At 42.5% G+C, this 23,574-nt stretch overlaps 1 protein-coding gene across 1 annotated transcript; it reads left to right on the top strand.

Moving 5' to 3' along the window:
- The first annotated feature begins 11,635 nt into the window (after window positions 1–11,635).
- Window positions 11,636–22,905, top strand: LOC308325547 (kidney mitochondrial carrier protein 1-like). Its single transcript, XM_080778073.1, has 9 exons — window positions 11,636–11,875; window positions 12,079–12,226; window positions 13,563–13,657; window positions 14,137–14,222; window positions 17,772–17,867; window positions 18,350–18,474; window positions 20,130–20,253; window positions 20,870–20,950; window positions 21,388–22,905. Exons 1-9 carry the CDS (start codon window positions 11,812–11,814, stop codon window positions 21,427–21,429), a joined length of 861 nt encoding a protein of 286 aa, XP_080634199.1. The 5' UTR covers window positions 11,636–11,811; the 3' UTR covers window positions 21,430–22,905.
- The last annotated feature ends 669 nt before the right edge of the window (window positions 22,906–23,574 follow it).

Raw genomic sequence — 23,574 nt, 5'->3', positions numbered from 1 at the left:
ACACACACACACACACACACACACACACACACACACACACACAGACAGACAGACAGTGATTTCAAGGGGATGGTTAGGAGTATAGACTATCCAGAGAAGAACCTATAGTAAACAAAATGAGCAGAAATGATACTAACGCACTGAGACAAGCTCAGTGAGTCATAGCTAGCCTACAACAATGACACTAACACTCACGACACTAACACACACACACACACACACACACACACACACACACACACGGCAAATGCACACAAAAATGAGCAATATAGCTTTTATTCATCTGCAAGTATTCATGAATGCCATTCTAAAATGCACAGTTTTGCCATTTTAGCAACAGTAGAGGTCCTGAGTCATAGTGATGACGTGGACTGCTGGCCAATTTTAATATAGGATAACCTTCGTTATCAAGACTGTCGGGAATCGAGATTGTTAATACTTCAACCTTTTAATCCTTTTTTCTTCTTCATCATACAAGAATGTCGTGCACAAGTATAGTGGAAATGTCAGATCTACAAGCTCACAACCTCACAACCGTTGTGAGCTCACAAACGTATATAGATCGGCTATTTTCATCACTATTTTAATTAAAAAACATAAGCAGAACGGTTTTGGACATATAAGGTTTCCGCCCGACAGCGACGTTATATGCAAAGTGAAATCCTGCTCTTTCTGTAATAAGCCCCCGAGTCAGCATCAACCGCCCAAAAAGTGGGCTAGTGCTGAGCTAATAAAAGCTACGGGCAAGGGATTATCAAAACACACGCGCACGCGCACAATCTGCTCTGGCTGCGTCTGTTTGGGACTGATAAGAGGAATTTTCCTCTCCACAGGGAATCAAGTATATGAGGGCAAACACGAGGGATGTACAAGGGAGCAGGGGGTGGGGGGGGCTGTGTGTGTGTGTGTGTGTGTGTGTGTGTGTGTGTGGGGGGGGGTGTTAGCAGGAGATGACAGGGAGGGTTGAACGTTGAGGGATGTGATGTGAGGCAGCACTGTCCTCGTCATCACTTACAATAATAGTAAACCATTTCATCAGTGACACTGGACCATCTGTGCTGGACCCAAACACACCCAGAGCAGTATGCATGTGGGTGAATACGTGTCTGTGTTTGTCCATTGCTCTGTGTGTGTGTGTGTGTGTGTGTGTGTGTGTGTGTGTGTGTGTGTGTGTGTGTGTGTGTGTGTGTGCGCGTGCGCGCGAGTGGTGTCTGGGAGTGTCTGTTCTCAGCCATTTCAGGCTGTCTATATGCCTGGCAGCTGTTTTAGGGAAATGGCAGATAATCAATGAACAGCATGTACACTCACTTACCTACAGGGAAGTGAATTTGTTGAGCAGAGTTTACTCTGGGAATTAAATTAACAAAATGTTTTCTCTATGTATTTTAGAGGGGATACTGGCAAAATGTAACTGTTTTTTGTCACTGGCCCACTGGGCTGCAGTATTTTATTGACTCTGAGTTAAATCGAAAAGATTTGGCAAAATAACACAGCCGAGGGCCCATGCTGTTCAGCAGAAATTGGATCTTAAACCCAGCTTATGAGAAACACTAATACACAGTGCAAATACCTCAAATTGGATTCTATATTTGATATGAAGAGAATATTTTAATATTGGCGTATATTTTCACATTTTTGCCAAGTGCTTTGGAGTTGTCCTTCATTCGCCCTTCAGAATAAATGACAGGGATTTAGTCGTGACTCTGCGCTATAGCAGCCCTTGCGATGTGGTTTTGTGCGTCATGCGTGGGCTACGTGAGAATGGCTTGCAACGTCAGTCCACCAGAAGGCCCCCTCTCTGTTTACTCCCCCTTTTGCTTGCTGTCAAGTTATGCAAATCTGGCTTTAGTCTCAGAGTCCACTCTGTAGGGGGATGTAACACTGCAGCCAATCAGAGTTCGGCTCTGCGTGCAGGCATTTACATAAATCTGCATGGCAAATGTAGCGTGCAAATTGAAGGAGTGACACCGCGACTTCACCTTCCCAATGCCGATAATATATTAGGAAGAACTGACCTTAAACTAAAAATGTAATGGCCTGATAAATCCATTCATTCTGGCTCAGGCAGACTCTGTGGAAAACAAACTGCATTTGTTTGTGTAATTGCCCATGAGCAAGAAAGATGGAGGTGATGTGAGGAGAGAGAGACGGAGGATTGTGTGTGTGTGTGTGTGTGTGTGTGAGATTGGTGAATAAACAGCGGAGATGGATGAGTCTATTAAAGGGATGGTGATCCAGGCTATTAGAGACCAGAGCGGAGGAGTATGGGAGGAATGGATACACGCGTTGCTATAATGGCTCTAAATACAGGACTTATTAAAGTACAGGGGGTGTTAGAGATGATTATGACTGCTTTATCACACTTCCAAGCAATGAACCAGTTAAAGAGGGTATGTGCGTGACATCATCATCATACCCAGAAGTTATGCCGGAACACCTACTGAGTGGCAAAAACGACTTTCTGGTACGTTTATGCGGCACGTTGTGAGTTTGTAGGTATGTATTTGTCGTGTCACGTGTCGTGTGCGACATCGTCATTAAGTATAGACTACGCTTTACCTGGCTGGCTGACTGGCTGAGGTCATCAAAGAACAGCGGCAAGATTTAAAACTTTGAAGGTGTGAGGTCAACTTCAAACTAAGGCCTCTGCAAAGAAAGGTTCATCCCTAGAACAGTTTTTCCAAGCGCTACCATTTTCAATGCATTTCTTTTTTCTCATGACCAAGCAACCTTCAAACTATAAAGCTCTTCTGAAGGTTCTTTGTTGATGAGCACCGTTATTAGAAGCCTTGGTAAAATGAATCCTGCTGACACAGCAGAAGTGTTTGTGTGAGAACGGACACAATGAAACGCTGGTGTCCACCTGGCTAATACCTTCAATGTAAGCACACACACACACACACACACACACACACACAGCACACGCACGCTCGCCTGAACATGTACACATACACATACACATGCACAGTCACACATCTGGAAGATGACCAGATGATGATGACTGACCGATATAGGATTTGCATCTGGTATGAAAAACAGTAACACATTCAGAGTTACAATTGTGTCCAATTCTCACTTTATGCTATATGCAAAGCCATTTCACACCAGTTTGGGTACATTTTAAATTAGTGGTCTTTCAACCTTCTTCAGGCTGAGACCGAAACGTTGCATATTGTGTACATTAAATAAAAAAGCTCTTGAACCAGCAAGTGGCAGTGTGCAGGTCTCCCTCCTTCTCCTTTGGTACATTTAAAATTAAAAGAGGTAACCATATCTGATGTACTACTTGCATGCAGGATATAGGCATTGCTTCTGATTAATGCCAGTTGACCTTGCATCCTGATATCTTAGAAACTTTTATACTGTTTCTGTGAGCAACAAAATATCTGCATATACAGTGATAGATAGATAGATAGATAGATGGGAACAGAGGCCTTTAGGCAACTGTACAGACATTAATTAATTTACCCAAATGTTCTCTGCGGTCAGCGAAGGGGTGCCTTCCTGAGCTATTGAGCCAAATAAGATGAATAAGGACTTGAATGCTATAGCAATTTTGCTCTTGACCTTCAAAAAGCCCACTTGGTCATTAGGAATAATACTTGAGAGGCCCTATGAATCTTTGTTAGCCTCTTAGCCTCTCTCAGCATTATTGAAATAGGACGTAAATGTACATCATCACATTAGGATGTGACAGCACTGTGTGCCCATCATCACACCTGATTGGAGGAGCAGATTGGCCCAACTGTCACTTGGCCAATCAGATGCCGAAACCTCAGAGATGTGTCCACTGAGCTCACAGCTGCTGAGTGTGAGGTGTAATGGGGTGCATACATGGTAAACAGCTAGGACACGCACGCACGCACGCACGCAGACAGACAGACAGACAGACACACACACAGAGACACACAGAAACGCACACACTCACACGCACACTAACCGAAGTGGACAACCCTTCGCTTCCCGTTAAGTTCAATGCTGCCCTGAGGACTGGGTAAAAATATCTCACCACAGCAATAGAGAAACCAAAACAACACGCGTGTGTGTGTGTGTGTGTGTGTGTGTGTGTGTGTGTGTGTGTGTGTGTGTGTGTGTGTGTGTGTGTGTGTGTGTGTGTGTGTGTGTGTGTGTGTGTGTGTGTGTGTGTGTGTGTGTCTACTGAACTTGTGCTTATCGTCTTTCATTATAGAAACACGTGCTCTACTATACTGGGAGTTTTTTCCCAATAAAGCACATGTAATATAACAGCACCTATAGCCTACAGTATGATATGAAGAGAGAGAAGGAGAGAGAGAGAGAGAGACCTCTATAGCTAGGATACATAGTACATGTGGGTGTTTATAAGCCCCTTAGCATGAAAAAGCAGCTAATGCTTTAATCTCACTCCCTCCTCCTTCCCATCTCCCTTTCTTTGTCTTTTCATCCTTCTCTCTCTCTGTCATTTTCCTCCCTGCCCTGGACTATACCACACGACACACACACACACACACACACACACACACACCATCAACACTTTGTCACTGCTTACAGAGCGTATGGTGTTCATAGCCCTCTAGACCTGGAGGGAGTGCAGGTAATAGTTAAGTAAGTAATAGTAGTAAGAGTTAAATCTACATCTAAATCTACTTTTCGTTTGAGAAACTGTGAAATGGCTCTGTGTGTGTGTGTGTGTGTGTGTGTGTGTGTGTGTGTGTGTGTGTGTGTGTGCGTGCGTGCGTACATGTGCGTGTACGTGCTTGTGTGTCTACATTCTACAACACAATTCACAGAGACTTATGTAACTGCTCAATCTGTAATTGAGAGTGCTGTATCTTGGATCGTTATGCTGTGTTGTCCTCCACACACGCACACACGCACACGCACGCACACACACCCATCATCTATACACTTGAGTGGAGAGATGCAAGTGCACAAACACCAGTGTATAGCAACATTAGTGAGATGTCCCCACTGTCACTCAAAGTGAACGCAAAACAAGCTCTCCTGCTTACAGTAATTGACACAATAACATCCCCACATACAGTACAGAGGAAAAAACAATCAGTGCTGCGAAACATTGGGATTGTGACATAGGCTATAACCACATTTTTTATATAAAATCACGACTTTACCCCAAAAGGCTACTGTTGTTCTACACTACAGTCACATGTTGCGAATACATAGCCTATATGTTTACTCATGTACAGTATGTACTCATATATGTATGTATCATGTATTGTAATGTATGTATGTATGACATTTTGACACACAGCTCCTTCAACGAAGCCCTATTCGCTATTTAAGCCTGCAGTGAGTCATATCACGACTCTGCCACTGTCGCCACAGAGACCAAAACAAATGATAGTCAAATGTAGAGTAGACCAAATCCTCCAAAGCAACATGACTCTATTCATTACGCCTGTAGCATTCTCTACGCAGAGGGGGAGTCAACAAACACAGATATATTCACCCCTCTCTCCTCCTTCCAGCCCTGTGGCACCTGGCTCTTCATGACAAATCACCGTATTAAATGTGACCGTTTTAGATGCTCTACACTTCCCCATATGCTTATTGGTTTCAGATAAAATCGCAATATTTCCATTCCGTCTATTTCCGCCCTGGATGCTGTGTGTGCAGCCCATGTACACGGAGGCAGACACACACACACACACACACACACACACACACACACACACACACACATGTGCATATGCCGTCACGCACGTCTCCTCTTGCTCCTTGGTCGTTAATAATGAACTAATGGCAATAGGAAGGTTAGTGACCCATAACCAAGCCATTAATCAAACAATACAACTAGCATATGATCATAATAAATATGCCATAGGTGAGTGTCTCGTAGTCACATGTGTGCATTCTTTAGGCTACTTCACTGGGAGCAGAGTGTGGAAGGACAAATCTGATGGTGGGATAAGATCAAATGGAGGTATTTACCAGTAGTAAATACTGTGTTCTTGAAGAACTATCCATGGATTCGCGCTGTACATTCTGTTGAGTATACTCTCCTCTGTAAGCCTTAAGTGCACAAACGACATGTCTTCTAGGCTATGTTATTCTCCAGTGGTGGTGGCCGGGGGCCAGCACAGCCACAGCAGAAACATTCCTCGGGAAAACGTATAATGATTAATTTGGATGGAAAGTGTATCACCATATAATATTGTCAGAGAACCTTTAGCCTACACATAGAAGGATTTCAATTTAGGCTAATAGGTTGCCCTCTGTGTTTACACAATAAGTCAAGCAAAGGAATTTGAAAATACAAATCTAAAATTAAATGAAAATGTATACTGTAAATTAAATTAATGAAGAATAATAACTAATCTGAAAGCTGACAATTCTATTTCAATAGGGTTATAGTTAATTGCCATGGTAGGCAGGTGTGGTGGAGTATTTAGAGAATTAGCAGAATATTGTATTGATACCTTTCCAGAGCAAGTATGTGTGCAGTAGCCTTACTATGGAGTATGTAGTGCTGCGCTATAGATACCAGCAGCAGTGTTGCATTGTTGCAGAGTACAAGATGTGTGCTTCAGTTATTTATGAATAACACTGTAAGGGGTTTGGGCAGAGTCCTGCATAGGTGTTTTAGAGCTGAACACATCCCAAATATAACTGAAGTAAGCGTACGTAGTTCATTTGTCATAATAAATTACACAAATTACAGTTTTAATGACCTTCTCTTGAACAAAAGCTGAGGTCGTACTGGTGTTCGATATGGAACCAGAGCTACACCTGGACCAGAACTGCAGCCTAATTTGTCTCTCTAGGTCGCCCTCAGACGAGCCCTCCATCGTAGTGTGCTGCTAGACTCATTCTTCTGGGTCCTGGCTGCTATTTTCTTGCTCACCCTTGGCATTCCATCATATTCAGATTCTTGTTGGTAACATGTGTAGTGTACTCTTGCTGATGTTAAGTACTGCACGCAACATTCTGGTGTAGCACCCATCTAGAGACTTCTGCAGGGTTGGCTTCAGGGTCCAGCATTCACTGCCGTATAGGAGAACAGACTCTACTCTTCCATATAGAAGAAGCTGAGTTTGATTTGACGGGGGAGGTTGTAGTTCCATACACGCTGCTGGCCATGCCGTTCAGGGCCCTCCATGCACGTGCCTTCCTCACTTTAAGATCTTGCTGCTGTTGAGTTGTACTCCGTTGTACTTATATAATAATATAACCACTGCTTTAAAAACAAATAAAGCACTTACTAACAATACAATGAAAAGTATGGACAACCTTACAGTGATAAAGATTGACACGAAATTATATCTGAAAGTTTGTTTATTTGATAGTGACAGAGCATGTTAATGAAAAACTAGATGTAGGCCTATATGGAAATGTACATCCGTAATTCCTGAATGGATTTACAAAACATTGTACATGGATTAAGGTAGTGGTGCATCTGTAAGATCAGGTATTTAAGGACAAAAAAACATATTGTCCTTAAATAAGACCTAGTGCATCACAGGCCTCCTAGTCTCTCGACGAACTGTTGACTAACCTCAAACAAAAAAGAGGGCGCTTTTACTAGTGTTTTTGTTTTTCCTTTATTTTTTGACGATGGGTTCTCAGATTGCAGGGCTCCGATCTGGTAGGCTGCGTCTGAATTTTGGACTGGTATCATCCTGACCTCTAGTGGTGATAGTGTAGAATTGATATAGAACCCAACAGCACCTCTGCAGTTACAATTTACAAAGTAGGCTGACTTGCCTCTGATTGATTGATTGAAATATTTATTAACAGTTTGCAGAATTACAGTACATTTCAAGCACAAACTCAATACAAAGACTGTTAACTGTGAGTGGCCAATTAAGCATTGCACTTGTTTACAAGAGGGTCCACCATGTTCAATTCATCAAAACATTTAGAGACGTACAGCTAGACACTTCTATATAGTCAAAGAACAGAACAGGATTTCATCATAAAGGAGGTAAAAAGGGAAAAGAAACGTATACAGTGAGGGGAAAAAGGGGGGGGGGGGGTGGCGTTGGGGGGGATTCAGATTTTACGGGGGCCAGTTTCGAATTGCAGCCGTCCGTAGGTGCCCTTTGAGAGCGTTTTTTAAGGAGTCAAGGGATTTGCATGTCTTAATGACTGTTGGTAGGGCGATCCACATTTTGGTGGCATAGGAGCGAAAATAATTTAGTCCCTTGTTTGTGCTGAATCTGGGTTGTAGCCTACATGGTTCATTGCACTCCCTCTGGTGTTGTGGGTGTGGACTTCGTTAACATTAAGGAAGTATGGGAAGTATAGGTACATGGGTATCTTGGTGGTGTATCAAATCTTGTGGACCAGACCCATTGCAAGATGCTGTACTCTGTCGTCGACCCTAAGCCATTCCAGCCTGTCAAAGTGGGCAGGAGTGAGGTGGGTTCGGGGGGTGTTTAGAGCGAAAAACAGATCATTACCAATACAGTTGCAGAAGTCATTTGTGTTTAGCTCAGAGGATGAGGACCATAGAAGAAGACATGATTTTAAACATCTGTTCGCCCGGACTACACTAAAACAAATGTGCACTTCTGTTACTGGTATAAAGTTATGGAATTCACAAAACCAGGAGTTGAAGAGTTGTACAACAGTGTTTCAGTTTAAGAAAGTGTTTAAAAAGGAAAAAATTATAAAATATGAACTAGAAGGTTAGATAAGTGTTATTTTGTTCCCTCAGCGTTGTTTTTGTTTTTGTTTGTTCTCTTGTTGAGCTCTATGTTATTTCGTCTTGTTGTTCTCTTTTTTTAGGGTTAGGGTGAGGGTAAGGGTTAGGGTTAGTTGTTTTATTTATTTTATTTTGATAGGGGCAGGTATAAATAAGATTTATCTTCTTCCTGCTCCTTTTCTTTTCTGATATGGAATATGTAAAAATAATAATATGTAAAATGAATATAATCATGTAAAACCATAACTGAAATGAAATAAAAAAAATATATGAAAAGTAGGAGCCTGACCAGTTTGTTTTGGGAAGTCTGGAGCCTAGTTTTAAGGGCCTTGTGGTACCAGGAGGTGCATGCATAGTCAAAGAAACCTTGTACGAGGGCTCCTGTTAAGGTCTTCAAGGTGTTTTTGTTGACCAGTGATGAGATCCTGTAAAGGAATCTTGTTCTTTGGTTGACTTTTTTGATTACGTTGGTGGCCATTTTATCACCGGAAAGATTAGCCTCCACTCCAGGATGGAACCTAGGTAGGTAATTTCATCTTTACGTGTGATAACAATTGTCACCAACTCTAACCAAGAAGCCATTTGCCTTGCTGAGATTACTATTAGATCCAAAGAGAATGGATTCAGTTTTTGGGGGTGGGAGGGGGTGTTCCATTCACCTCCACCATCTGTTCTCTCCCCTCCAGGTAGGATTGAATGTTTGTTGCGACCGTAGATCGCAGATTAGCCTACTATGAAAACTTGCAAAACCTGTCAGTCCGTCCATCTGTCACGCCTTGTGTGTGTGTGTGTGTGTGTGTGTGTGTGTGTGTGTGTGTGTGTGTGTGCGTGCACAAATTAATTGTAATTAATTTTTAATCCATCTATAATGGTTAACCCTGCCAAACAATGTTGTGTTGAGGTTCGGTGACCTTCACAGCCTCAATCAATCAGCATTAAGCTCATACCCCACCTCCAATCCAGTGGATCTAAAGCTAATATCAGATTGAAGTGAACACAGAAGTCAGTGAAGGATTTAAAAACCACTCATTGTTTTCTCCCAAGCTACAGTAGCCGCAAGATGATTTATCAGTGCGACCTCTTGGAAGGACATATAGCTGAATAATTTCTACTGATGTCATGATGTCACAGCTATAGGAATGGATGCAATAAATTGAGGGTCAATGATACAGGAAGACAGTGTTACTTGTCTCTTACATAGATTTAGATTGCAAGAACTGCACATGAAAATGCCCAATCTAAAAACAGCTCATAAAAGTACAGTAACTGTAACAGTAACCTAATTAACAGAAAAATTTTACTACTAAAGATCCCACTAAAGATCCCCTTGGTCAGAGTGCAGCAACTTACAACAGTTCCCACCTTGTTGTTGTACCTGTCAAACTACTTCAATAACAAGAGGCACAGGCACAACACCAGAGATCAGCTCCACTGATCTCTTTCAACCCAGAATTGGCACACACACATGGGGTTAAATGTGTTTTGCCACCATTAAAAAGCAAGTATTTTGCACACCTACAAAGGCGACTGGTGCGTAGGAGAAGCCCAGCTAGGCGAGGGCCCCAACGTACTGAAAGAATAAACTCCTGCACACGTCTTCAAATGCAAGAAAATTATTTAATAGGAGCGCAACAATGTTTTGGTCTGTTAGACTCAGACATCAGCTTATCTGAAGGTCAGGACAACCTGTTGTTAAAAATGTGGAATGCACTACCAACAAAAAGTGTGTGACTCCTTACTCTCCTTCAAAACGGCCATAAAAGGGCACCAGTTGCAATTAGCAAAAAACGGGTCTAAACTTGACACTAGAAACTTGACCCCCCCCCCCATGTTTTATGTACATACATTCTGTATATTTCCCCTAGTGTTGTTGATATTGTATGTCTTTAAATGTATGTGTCTTTAAATGTCTTGATGATTTGAATACACAGGACCAAAATGGATTTTTATGTTATCCTTTAAACATCATTGTTACCGTACCACTGTACGTTTTGCAAACTGTTAATTCAATCAATCAATCACTCAATCCACCTTTTCCACCAAGTAATCAGGGCTGATTATGTGTGTACTTATTTTCCATAACATGATTATGTAATCCCCATTACATGCAGCCAGTTATACCTAACATAACACAACAGTGCTGTTTAGTCAGATGTTAGGTTTGATGTTTTCTGGGTATTTGTGGTTACTTTATAGCACTTACCGGTAATTGTTTTTCTTTGCATTCTATTTCCTTGACCATTTTGTTTGCTGACTAGGGTTTGTGACCGTTGCTCTGATCTTGCACTCTGTAAATTGCTCTGGCTAAGAATGGCTGGATTTTGTGATAGACCATCTTAAAAAAAATAACTATCAATATTACTGCAGAAGTTAATACAAATATTTGTGTGGTATAATTGCATTTGATAGAATTGTGTGTAACCAGCACGTAGGCCTACAAGTGCAGATAGAAATGAATAGGCCTTTGCGTGAGTGGGGGGGGGTCCGGGGGGGGGGGGTTGATTTAGCTGTTTTTTGTCTTCTTTTTTTAGTTTGTCTTGAAAATCATGATTCTGTAATTCATTGTTTTAAAATGATGATGTCTGCATTATCATTAAATAAATCTTAAAAAAAATAAAAAATGGATAGGCCTATGTGTAATCCTTTGGCCACATCATTGAGTGTTGCATTTCAAGGACATTTACTTCATTAAAAAGTGAAAAGGCACATTTTATCAGGAAACTAACAGCCTGACATTGTAAATTATTTGCAACATAATTTGTCAGGTCAGTAGCTGGCAGGCAGGTAGCTCTTTACACTCTGGAAGAAGTCAAACTATAGTAACTGGTGTTTTTTACACAAATAACACGTGTGTGTGTGTGTGTGTGTGTGTGTGTGTGTGTGTGTGTGTGTGTGCACCTACAGGCTGGAGCACGGAATGTGTTGCTTCGCAACTGGAATGTGGGCGGAGCCAATGGGTGAAGGGGGTTTGGTCAGTCTCCACACACAAAACGCTGCTGGAGGATGTACGTAGAGAGGGCTGGAAGGAACCACACAAAACGTGCCAACGCCGGCCGGTAGTTTATGAAACGACGCGGAATCGTAGCAATAAGAAGAAGAACAATACCTTTGTCTGTTGTTCCCCTGCAAACAATCTCACTAACAGCGTAAGGAGGCGAGAGGAAATGTCGAACGGCAACTGGAAACCGTTTGTCTACGGCGGACTGGCCTCGGTTACTGCCGAGTGTGGTGAGTGTCGATGCTGTATGTGTGAATGGAGTACTGTGTGGTAGTGGTACAGTGAGCGGTAGAACGTTGTTGGTGGGGGGTGGCCCGACCGGATAGGCCTGTCTATGCTATGATCAGTTAATCCACTTACATTTAGAGGCTTTAGCTTCGTTCTAAATGTAAATCATTTAGTAATGGTTGGATACCGTTTGTTCTGTTTGCAGGAACGTTCCCGATCGATTTGACCAAGACGCGCCTCCAAGTTCAAGGCCAGGTCGGCGACAGTAAATACCGAGAGATCCGCTACAGAGGCATGGTCCATGCCATGAGAAGGATATGCAGCGAGGAGGGTCTCCGAGCACTTTACTCGGGGTGAGGTTCACTTCTGTCTTCTGTTGCTTGCTTCACTTCATGTGGAAGGGGATCTCTGCCTGCCTGCACCCCCCTTGTCTTCCTTTCTGTATCTCTATTTTGTATTGTACCCCCTTCTGTCTTCCTGTCTGTTCCCATTTCTGTCTTTCGCTCTCTGTCGCCCCTAGCCCCATAGGCGGCGGGTGCGTTTTACCTTTGGGTAGGCTATAGAATTGCGTTGGGGGGGGGACTCTCGCGGCCGAGCGAAGCGAGGCCGCCGCCGCGGATTTATTAATTTATTTATTTCCCAGATGGTCTAAAAATGAGTTATTTAGCATACTTTTACCAATGAATTAGCCTATACAGCCAACGACTTTTGGACGTCTTTTTCTCAAGTCTCGAGAGTCAGTCAGTGTAGATTACCCGGCGGTGTTGCTGCCCCTCCGGTAGTCGCGGCTCATAGCTCTTCACAGACGGCACAGAGACAGCAGTCACTCCGCTGAACGTGTCAGTGTTGCTGCAGTGGTGTGAACTGTGAACCGTGCGGGCACTGAGTTCTGACAGCCGACTCACAGCTTCTTCTTCTGAATTAAGCTACTTTATCTTAGCCTTGAAAAAGACATTTTGCGTTTTGCTGTTTCCCCAAAACAAACCATCGCGCGCTACTCTTTGCTACAAAGCGACTGGAAGGACGAGGTTTACAGCTGAGACATACCAATAGTAGTCAATCATATGCTGATTAGGCCAGTTGCTGTATGTATAGCCTATATCCGATCAGCGATCACCAGGGGGCAGCGACAACACACGCACACACACACACACACACACACACACAAAATAGCCTTCTATAATGCTGCGCACATATATTATATATATTAAAAAAAATACCCAGCATAATTTTTGGGAAGGCTAAGCCTTCCCTAGCCTTATGCACCCGCCGCCTATGCCTAGCCCCCATTTGCAACTCTACAGTAGGTTGTTTTTATAATGGGAGTTTAGAAGAAAAAAGTAATTCTGCACACCTACAGTGGACAGGCGTGTCTGGAGAAGTTCCAGTCTCATGAATCTAGAGTTGCAATACCCTCCATTGACTTCCCATTCATCCAATTTGCTTTTGCAATTTGCTTGTATTATGACACAACTCGCCAACATTGCAGTTGTAGGGAAAGCTTGAATTATCCTCTTCCAATCTGCAAAGCGTTTGTTTCATATATATCCACCGTAGACATGTTATGGGCTACTCTAGAGTTGCAAATTGCGGCTATGTCGCCCCCCTTTCCTTTGCCTGCCTGTACTGCCTCTGTCTTTAGTATCTATCTATATATCTATAATGTTTTTTTTTGTTTTTTGTTTACAGCATTGCTCCTGCCATGCTGCGGCAGGCATCATATGGGACCATAAAAATTGGCACATACCAGAGCTTCAAGCGACTATTGGTTGACAACCCTGAAGGTGAGACAGACACACACACACACACACGTTTGCTTGCTGAGTGCTGACCATGCACACATTAACAGGTTCTTATCAGTAGTAAGTCATCAGCTGTCCTAATTTAAGCATAAAAGGAAGGTACTCTGCTAAATGTAGCACCCAAGGGCCTCACACATTCTTAGCCTATGTCAACGTAAAGGTCATATTAAGGAGAGCAAACATAATGTGTGACCTATTTCCTTCACTGTCAGTCAGTTGCCATTTTAATAATGCATGCCTCTGCCTGCCTGTTTGCCTATCTGTTTTATTTGTTTTCAATTTCACCTTCAGTTTAGTGTTGCATCACAAGTTTACACCACGTATAAAAGACTAAAGAGTGTATGAAATTATTTTTCTTTGTATATAGAAACAAAGCTATCTAGAAGATGATAAAGGTTAATAAATGTCTGCAAAGGTGAAATATTCATGTTGTGCCCTCTCGTACTCTTCTCTTCTCTCAGATGAGACAATGTTGACTAATGTGGCATGTGGTATTCTGTCCGGAGTCATCTCCTCTACTATAGCCAATCCCACAGACGTGCTGAAGGTAAGCTAACCCACAGGCAACAAGAGAGTATACTACAATATCCCCATTGTTCAGTGGTGTTTTTGTCGCTACACGAGACACCACAATGTTCCAGTAGTAGTTTTCCATGCACGGTGTGTCCGTAGCGGTACTAGAACGTGTGTTGACTCCCCCTCGAGTCATGAGCCAAGTAAACGGGAACCCCAAATGGCTGCTTTGCATAACAGGTTCGCTCACACCTCACCACACACCTTCAGTAGGGCTGCTGCCAGTATCTGCATGCATCAATGCCTCAGCCACCATCAAAGCAGAAGAGGGTAATACTCGCTCAAGGCAAACTTTTAGTTAGTGATGCACCGAATATTCGGCCGCAGAAAATGGCTAAAAATGCATTTTCGGCCTATTCGATTTCGGCCCAAATAGGCAGAAAATATATCACCGAATAGTGTATGCAATTAATGCATTCAAAAGAGCGGAATAAATGTTTTATGGATCCATAATAGTGATTATTATTTAAGTTAACATAACATTTGTAGAATCAAACTCAGGTTAATGGGTTAAGTGAGGATACTAAAACAGCGATATTCAGTTACACTTCATACCAATTATACTGTGCAGGTGTAGGTATGTTAAGTGATAACCACTTTCAACATGGCATTATAGGCAAAAGCTTTCTAAATCTTTCAAATTTTCCAAACATCTACAAGCTTGTAGGTCAACAATTTTTGCTATTTGTTGTACAACAAAGTATATAGTGCTTAAGTGGCATTCTGGACTAGACCTGTATGGCTGGAAACATTGTGGTTGCAAGGACTGCATTTCTGACCTTTCAGATACAGGATTGTGTCAGTCATTAATACCAAGTGATTGAGAGATTATTTATTCTGTACTTACTCTGTATAAACATACTATTTTAACTAGTGATGCACCGAATATTCGGCCGCAAAAAATATATAAATATAAAAAAATATGTGCAATTAATGCATTAAAAAGGGCTGAATAAATGTTTTATGGACCCATAATAGTGATTATTATTTAAGTTACGTTTTGCCATAACCATTTATTTTGCCATAAATCAGGTAGCTTTAAGGTACGGCCATGACAGCAATGGTAGGAAAAAAGATGTATAATATTAATCATATTCGGATATTCGGTTTTCGGCCAACTGTTTCCTATATTCGGTATTCAGTTTCAGCCAAGAATTTCCCTTTCGGTGCATCCCTACTTTTAGTTTCAGTTTCTATAATTCATGCCATTCCCATACTAAGCAAAAAAACGAGTGATTTCTTATGCAAACATGTTTCCTACCATGTATACATCAGTAAACATAAGTTAAATTAATATTAATCACATACACTATGTAGGCGTGCATGTGATGGCATTAAGATATGGTCTGTACCCCCCCCCCCCCCCCCCCCCACCACCACTTGTTGACACTCAACATTGTTGTTGAGTTGTGTCTGTTATTGTGCAAGACTGCAAGCAGAATGCCATGGAGTAGGTTAACTAGTGTAATTTTCTGTATCTGTAGCTGGAATGTTGTAGTCACGACAGGCAAAAGCACAGCACAACAGTCCCCTTCAGACAGAGTGCACATTCAGTGGCGAAATGTCCTGGGAACCAAGACTAAGTGTCCAAATGTGTCCTGGGAACCAACACATCACTATGTCACAGTACAATTCTCTGGAACTGCATTAGCAGTGGTGGGTGCCTGGCGGGGAATGGTTACTTCCTTCCTAGTCGCTTTCATACAGAGATCCTACAATAGAGGTGTAAAGAAGAGACGTCATTAATACCGTCGGCAGCTTGACGTGACATAACCATCAGAAGCCCATCACACACCGGGTGCGACCGTTTGCGGCGCGACGCGTTGCCGCACGGCGCCGCCTGGAAAATAGAACTGGTTCTATCGGCGCGCCAGGCGACGCGGCGCGACGCGGCGGACGGAGCCGGTGTGCGATAGGTTCATTGAAAATAATGGAGGCGGCTGTGTCCGCCGCGTGGCGGACGCAGCCGGTGTGTGGTGGGCTACATTTGGCTTGCGTATGTAATTTGATAAAATACTGGTTCAATGGAATTAAGTGTTATTAATTTAGGGTAGGCTAATTGATTTCAAACTGTTGCTGCCACTAAGGTCAGGAGTCAGGACTGTCTTTCTCACAAAATAAGAGCTTTGTGTTTTTCCATCAAATCAATTTTTTTAATGACAGCAGGTTGTGACGGGTAGTGGAAATATGTGTTGCAATCTTTGTTGGGCAATCACAAATACATTAAAGGAGAAATGGAAGAAAAGCGGGCAGCGGTTCATGGTAGAAAGATATTCAGACCTTACAGGTCACCGTCACACCCCTGTCCCACCTTGCTGGCTGTCCTTTATACACAGATGTTGATTCGGCTCAGTGACTTGAGTACCAGCGCTACTGGCTTGAAGGTGGCACAACAAAGAAGTGTTCCGTGTCTGTACTTATTTTTCTTAATATACACAGAACAACAAGGCGGAATGTTGGGACAAGATTTACATGCTGTGTAAGGCACTTCTGATGTTACAAGCTACTGTATTATGAGGGTGTGGTTTTGGTAATGAATTGCTTTTCTATGCACTACGTGCCTACTCAAATCGCTTTACAATGGTTCATTCATTCATACATTGGGAGGTGAAGCGGCGAACAGTCGACGCCAGCGTCCTCACTTCCCACCCCCAATCCAACCCTTGATGCTGAGTGTCAAGCAGGGAGGCACTGGGTCTTTGGTAGTGAGCCTACCGGCCTAGTGACATAAAGGGCACTGTTGGTAGGGCTGTCACGATTACCAAATTTATGTTGACTTTTAATTGTCGCACAAATAAAAGCAGATATATGATTTAGTTGTGTTTTTTGGCATTGAACATGCAAAAATCTATATTTATTTATGATATGACAAATGACAGACATTTTAATAATTTCATACTTAAAATAATAATAGTAATAGGTGATGCGTTTAAGGGCCAGACCGCACCAATTCAACAATGGAAACTATTTTATGGACATTTAAAAATATATAAATATTTATAATCTAAATAATATTGGCAGGTATAAGTGTTGCTGCTATCTGTTTACCATCTGTGGAATATTTCTAGATTAGTCTGTCTGGGATTTAACAAGGTGTTCTGGCCAGAGAATCTGACCCTGTCCTGAGTTGAGGGTTAACAGATGCAACTGCAAGTTTGGAACATTGTGTTTTGGCCACTGCGAGTTCCTGCCAAACAGTCATGTGCTCATCTCTGGCTTTCAGAGCCACGGATTCTCCTCAGGCTGGGTTGCACATGGCATCCGACCACTACCAGCCTGGTATGTGGGGGTAGCATTTTACTCTATTGCAAATCCACAGGACTGAGGTTTTTAGTCTACATTGGTCTATTTGGTTCTGAACATTGGAAAGTAATATACATATGGGCTTGCATCTTTTTGCCTTTTGAGCAACACTAAGCCTTCCTCTCAAACTATGTGTTCTCTTGTTGTCTGGTTGAATAATTTAATACAACCCGGTTATCAGTCGTCGTGGGCACAAATAAACTCCATCTGTCTCTCCCAGATCCGCATGCAGGCACAGGGCAGTGTCATACAGGGGAGCATGATGGGCAACTTCATTAACATCTATCAGCAGGAGGGAACCAGGGGACTATGGAAGGTAAGTGTGTGTGTGTGTGTGTGTGTGTGTGTGTGTGTGTGTGTGTGTGTACCCCCATGGATGCAAATTCTTAGTGACCACGACTGATTTCAGTTATTTGGTTTCCATACGAGCCAGCATGTCTTCTTTGAAAGTATGTCGTTCACCGAAAATGGGCCATCTACAAGCTCGGATATTAGTTATTTTAAGATTGAAAGAGTATTTGAAATGGTCAAACTAGCAACAGAATGCCTGTGTAGAAGCATCTTCCATAAACTTGAATGGTCTCAGAAATGTCATAAAAGCATAGATCAAAGCTTCAATCTGTGATTTCTTCAGCTGGTCGGCTGTATGTAGAACATCAGCAACATAGGTTTAGAATGATAATACCTAAACATCACAACATTTTCAGTCCATTTCCATGTATACTGTGTACACACAATATTACGGATGTGCTCTATTTGCGCTCACCTTGCTGCCTCTGTCTCTGTCTGTCTGTACAGGGTGTCTCTCTGACTGCTCAGCGGGCAGCCATCGTGGTCGGGGTGGAACTACCGGTCTATGACATCACCAAGAAGCACCTGATCATGTCCGGTCACATGGGTGACAACGTCTACACACATTTCGTGTGAGTGTCATATGATTGCTCCCTGTGGGGAAATATTCATATCATGTGTCTTAGCGAGAGCGGAAGTTAGCATTAAACATAGGTAAGATTAGAGTGATACAAATAAAATAAATAGACTTAGTCTGACCCTAGATATCTGGTCTTCCTCAGTTAACATAATGCATATTCTATATTAAGTTTTATACTATAATGTACAATAACAATGGGTATGAGACTGATATATGTATACAGTGTCAGTTGGCCTTTGAAAGTGGGTAACTGGAAAATATATTTACTGTCGCTCAACAGTTAATTTAATGAGTATATCAACAGTTAATTGAATTAGTATATTCTATTCAGTCTATCAACCATGAAACGGTTATCCTTAACGGGCATCTGTCATGATTTTGTCGTGTATATCCCAGTAGTCTCGTGCAAATGTGCCAGAGTCAAACAGGTGTAGGTAATCCAATAACAAAACGGAACATTTGGGCGGTCACAGGCTAGGTTGTGAAGCCTGATGGCTATACTGGCACAAAGGACCGCCAAAGTATCTTTGTGGTCTACTGGGGGACGTTGAGTCTGTGGCTGAATGTGCTCTTCAACCCCACTAGCACATCATAGAGGCGATAAGGGGGTTTATCAGGATGGCGTTCAACTTTCTCCTCAAACTCTCCTACACATCCACCTCCAGACTGTCCAGTCCAATTTAACTCTTACTACTGTACATGGCTCGCTAGCCTGTGGCATCCCCAAGCATAAGCTCTTTCTGATGTCACTGGTTGTGAATTCCCTGTGAGGGCAGTGCATGAGTAGACACTACAAGGCAGGGTGAAGGGTAAAAGGGTTATGCCTTTTTCTTTTTTTTGCACTAAGCTAGGTGTTAATTTTGTGTAGGTGACCTTTACACTGACAATACTGGAGCCTAGTTATTACAGAGAACTCATTTCAGAAGATGGCAGCACTGCCAAGCACTAGCTTCCTTATGAGTAACTTTGTTTGTGACCGAATTTCTAAAGATAACACTGTAGTTATGTGGCGTCTGGGCAGAATACAATACACACTTTGACTCCTGGAATTCACCCACCAAATCCCCACTGCTATAGAAGAAAATCTTTGGTATTGGACATTCCAGTTGTATTTAGTAAGAACTTAAGAGGCACAGTACTAAATTAAACGCACATATAATGGAGAAAGCTATCGAAAGTGACGTGGTTAATACTGCTCCATTTGGATCTGCAAAATGTGGTTTGTTGACACATACAATGGATATGATTTGTTAGCTTTTATTTTTCTTAACTAATTGAAATATTGTGTCGATATAACCAGGGAAGAGTGTCTGTTGATGAGGAATTATTTGCTATTCAGTCTCGTCTCTTTCTTTGAGAATATTCCAACTCACCATGATTGATCTTCCTACTACCATTCTGTATGCAAGTTGTTTTGAGGCCTGGAAGCACAGTGATCTCTAACAGGATTTTACCGCTTGCTCAATTCTTTATTTCTAACCCATTATTAAATAACCCTTTAATCCAATTGGAGTTATCTCTCGTTTTCAGGCGCCGTTACGGTTACATAACCGTGATATTCAAGACCTGCATCAGGAGTGGGCCAAAGTGTGTTGTGTTAACTTTCCACATGAGCTCAGTCTCTGTCTTGTGGTCTCTGCCCCCCAGGTCCAGTTTTACATGCGGCCTAGCAGGAGCCCTGGCTTCCAACCCAGTCGACGTGGTACGGACACGCATGATGAACCAGAGGGGAGCAGCGCTGTATCAGGGAACACTGGACTGTCTACTACAGGTTGAACAAACACACACACACTGATTCAAACCCTGGTCTCTTAAATATTAAATATATCTCTACTACCCCCTCCCCCTGCCTGCAGCCTTCTCGGCTACAGGCAGGGTTACTCTTGCGCGCACACACTGAGACCGATAGCTAGCAGTAGAGTGTCAGACTGGGCTTAAGAGGGTCTTAAAGACATCTCTGCACAAAAGAAGAAAGACTCATGATCATAAAGTGACAATCATTAGGTATATGAACTGAAATAACTCGAAGCATATGAGAAGAGTGCTGATCAAAATTATAACATTTCGTATTTCCAAATATATAAAAACAATATACAAAACTGATTACGTCAGTTTTGCATTGACAAGAATATCAGTTTTGCACCGACAAACGTCTTGCTTGACTAGTTCCAGACTTTGTACTTTTGTTGATCCTGTTTTATATCAATCACAACGAACTAACTTATTTTAGCATACAATATAAATAACTGCTGCTCCATGAAGCTTCTTTACTTGTGTACTGTAGCTGTAGCCTACAAGCTGCACAAATGTTCCAGCCACAGCTTAAACATGGCATTGTGTGATGTGTTCCTCCTGGTTTTAACATGCGTTTGATTTTCACCATCTAGACGTGGCGGTCAGAGGGGTTCATGGCACTCTACAAGGGATTCCTCCCCAACTGGCTCCGCCTGGGGCCATGGAACATCATTGTATCCTTTCCAGCTGATCCAAAGTTTTTGTTTATGTGCTGTCCTCGATCAGTTAATTGTCGTTATTTACATGGCATACTGTAAGTCAGGGCTTTGCACATTCCAAGCCATGCTTGAATTGAGAAAGATTAACGCAGGCTAACTCTGTTATATAACCGGGTTATAGGCGCAAAGCCTGCTCTCCTACAGCGAGACAAGTAGGGCCTGGATAGAGGAGGGATAGAGTGACGACAGAGTAGAGATAAAATATCTATCGAGAGTTATGGTAAGTGTGAATGAAGGCAGAGGTCCTTTGTCAGATTGTAGGTGAGTCTATAAGTCCTCAGCATCCCTCTTGACTGACATAATAAGATTACTAAAGTTGTTGGATTAGAGTATCCCACTACACATCATGGTTTCTTCTTGGTTGTGTCTTCCTTCACCCGGCTTACCTCCAGTTCTTCCTCACCTACGAACAGCTGAAGAAGATCAACATTTGATAGGTGGGATGACAGCGGAGAGGAAGAGAATGGGAGATGTACCACTCGTAGAAGGGCAGGACAAAGACCAAATAAGGAATGGCCAGGTGACGGAAACACTGGATTTGTGGGATGGGGGTCTGTGTGCCGGAAAGACACACATGTGGGAGCGGGTTGAGTGTATCAACCAATATCCCTCATGTAGCACATGGCAAGTGTGTCCATCGTTTGGCACACACTTGCATGCACGTTTCAGGCCCAACCAAACATTTGTTTTAAGTCTTTGATTATTATTTATTTTGTTATAAACTACAACTACCCTCTATCCCTCTCGCTCAAGCTCCAGATTGATTGGCTAGTAAACCGGAGAGACATAGGTGTACAACACACAGCAGTGCAATTGCTCAACCAGCTAATGTGTCTCTCCAACACTCAGCACATTTCTTAAGAAAGTTGGTACACTTATGGGAAAACTGCATAGGGACAGTTATTATTCTGTCGCTGTAGAGTGCCTTTGCAATATGGCCGGTCTGTATGCCCAAGGTGCATCTGTTAAGATTTTTTGTATTGTGCAGCTCAGCTGACAATCGCCAGTGATCATGTGTGCATGCATGTACACATTTTGGGTTACAAATCCCTGAAATGCTTTTCTACAGTATATTCCAAAATGAGTGTAAGTTGAACATATTCGCTATCCATCAGCAATCCCAGCAAAGTGTTAACCTTGAATCAGGGAATATACGGTACACCGTGCACTCTAATCATGGTTATGCAAGCATGTAGAGCAGCTATGTACGGTCAGATTAGGACGGATAGGCTTACTGACCCCTAGACCTTTTGAGAGTCATGGGTCCCCCGTGCCACAATGTGCAAGTACAGCAAGTGCAGGCGCTAAAGTTAACCTTGATGATCTCACCAGGCATCACCGGGGCTCCTCTTTCATATCAGAGAGGCCACTAGAACTATTAATATATACCCAACGGTCACACCCACACATATTGTGTAACAATTAATGCTTGGTCCAGACACTTCCCAGCTAGCGATGCGTATGGAGAGCACTTTTACTGATGGAGTAGTAGCTACCTCTAGGGTTGATAAGTGGGATAATAAAAAGAGGCCTTTTCAGCACACTGGAGCCCTATTGTGTTTTTTATACCTTTATTGGTTGAAGGTACCAAGAGCTTTAACAGTGAACATCAGGGGTGTGTGTGGGTTTATATACTGTGGGTTTATATACTGTATATATTTGTATATATACGTATATGTTTGAAATCTGGGTTTCACTTTCTTTACATTATTTATGCACGAGCTGTTACGCATGTTGCGCGTTTAGCTTTTCTCCACAGTAAAGGAATGGACATGTTTCTGTTGTATGTATTTATGTATGTAGTTTGTGAACAGTTATCGGTGCCAAAGTACGACACTGATGGTGTAAATGCTGCTTTAGCCGTGTAGCTTTTTTATATTGGCTAAATAAAACAATCTGCTAAATTCTTACTTTGGTTGTCTATAGTATTTTCCTTGCCGGCAATTCCATGTTGCTCCATAGCGTGGCACTGTGTAGCCATTATCAGGCACAAATGCTCAACCCAGTTGAAATGAATTGCTTGTTTATTTATCTCCATGTCTGTCTCCTTTCACCCACCCTGCCCCCACCCGATCCTCCTCCAGGACTACAAAATCTAGCACAGCCTTGTTTTTGGAGGGGGCCTCGCTCTCTTTTTTTGTTGCATGCAGTATCCTCCCGCTCAAACAATGTCTATGAATTATTCAGAGGAGCGCTGATGTGATTGTTCTTTTATTTCGTGTGGATCAATTCCCAGTTTTCCCTCATCAAGAGCTGTTTTGAAAAGACGAGTGCATTGGGAATGGCTGTGGTGAACTCCACCGTGTGTATGTATGTGTGTGCCTTGTTCTTTTATTTAAGGCGTGACACCCGGGACTTATTAGTTTTGTGAGAGCGGTTATTGTTGCGCCTCCATCTGAGCCACCATGACTTGCATCCCTGTTACTACTGTTAGGACAAGCCTGCTGTGTCTGCTCAAGTTGCAAAACAATGTCGTAGAGTAGAGACAAGGCAGCTCTGTCCGTTAAGTCTAGTCTTTGTATTTGTTGACAAAACTGCTGTCGCCTTTGAAGCATCAACGGGTGATTATGTCATAGCAG

The sequence above is a fragment of the Protomyctophum bolini genome (assembly GCF_963924005.1).
Source record: "Protomyctophum bolini genome assembly, chromosome: 12".
Classification (NCBI taxonomy): Eukaryota; Metazoa; Chordata; class Actinopteri; order Myctophiformes; family Myctophidae; genus Protomyctophum; species Protomyctophum bolini.
The sequence above is the reverse complement of the archived record's forward strand: the minus strand, read 5'-3'. Positions and strand labels throughout refer to the sequence as shown.

Excerpts from the sequence above, each read along its gene's own strand:
- LOC308325547 (XM_080778073.1), top strand. The coding sequence starts at position 11,812 with ATGTCGAACGGCAACTGGAAACCGTTTGTCTACGGCGGACTGGCCTCG. Across the intron at positions 12,227-13,562 it reads CTCCGAGCACTTTACTCGGG|CATTGCTCCTGCCATGCTGC; the intron begins GTGAGGTTCACT and ends TTTTGTTTACAG. Across the intron at positions 14,223-17,771 it reads ATCCCACAGACGTGCTGAAG|ATCCGCATGCAGGCACAGGG; the intron begins GTAAGCTAACCC and ends TGTCTCTCCCAG.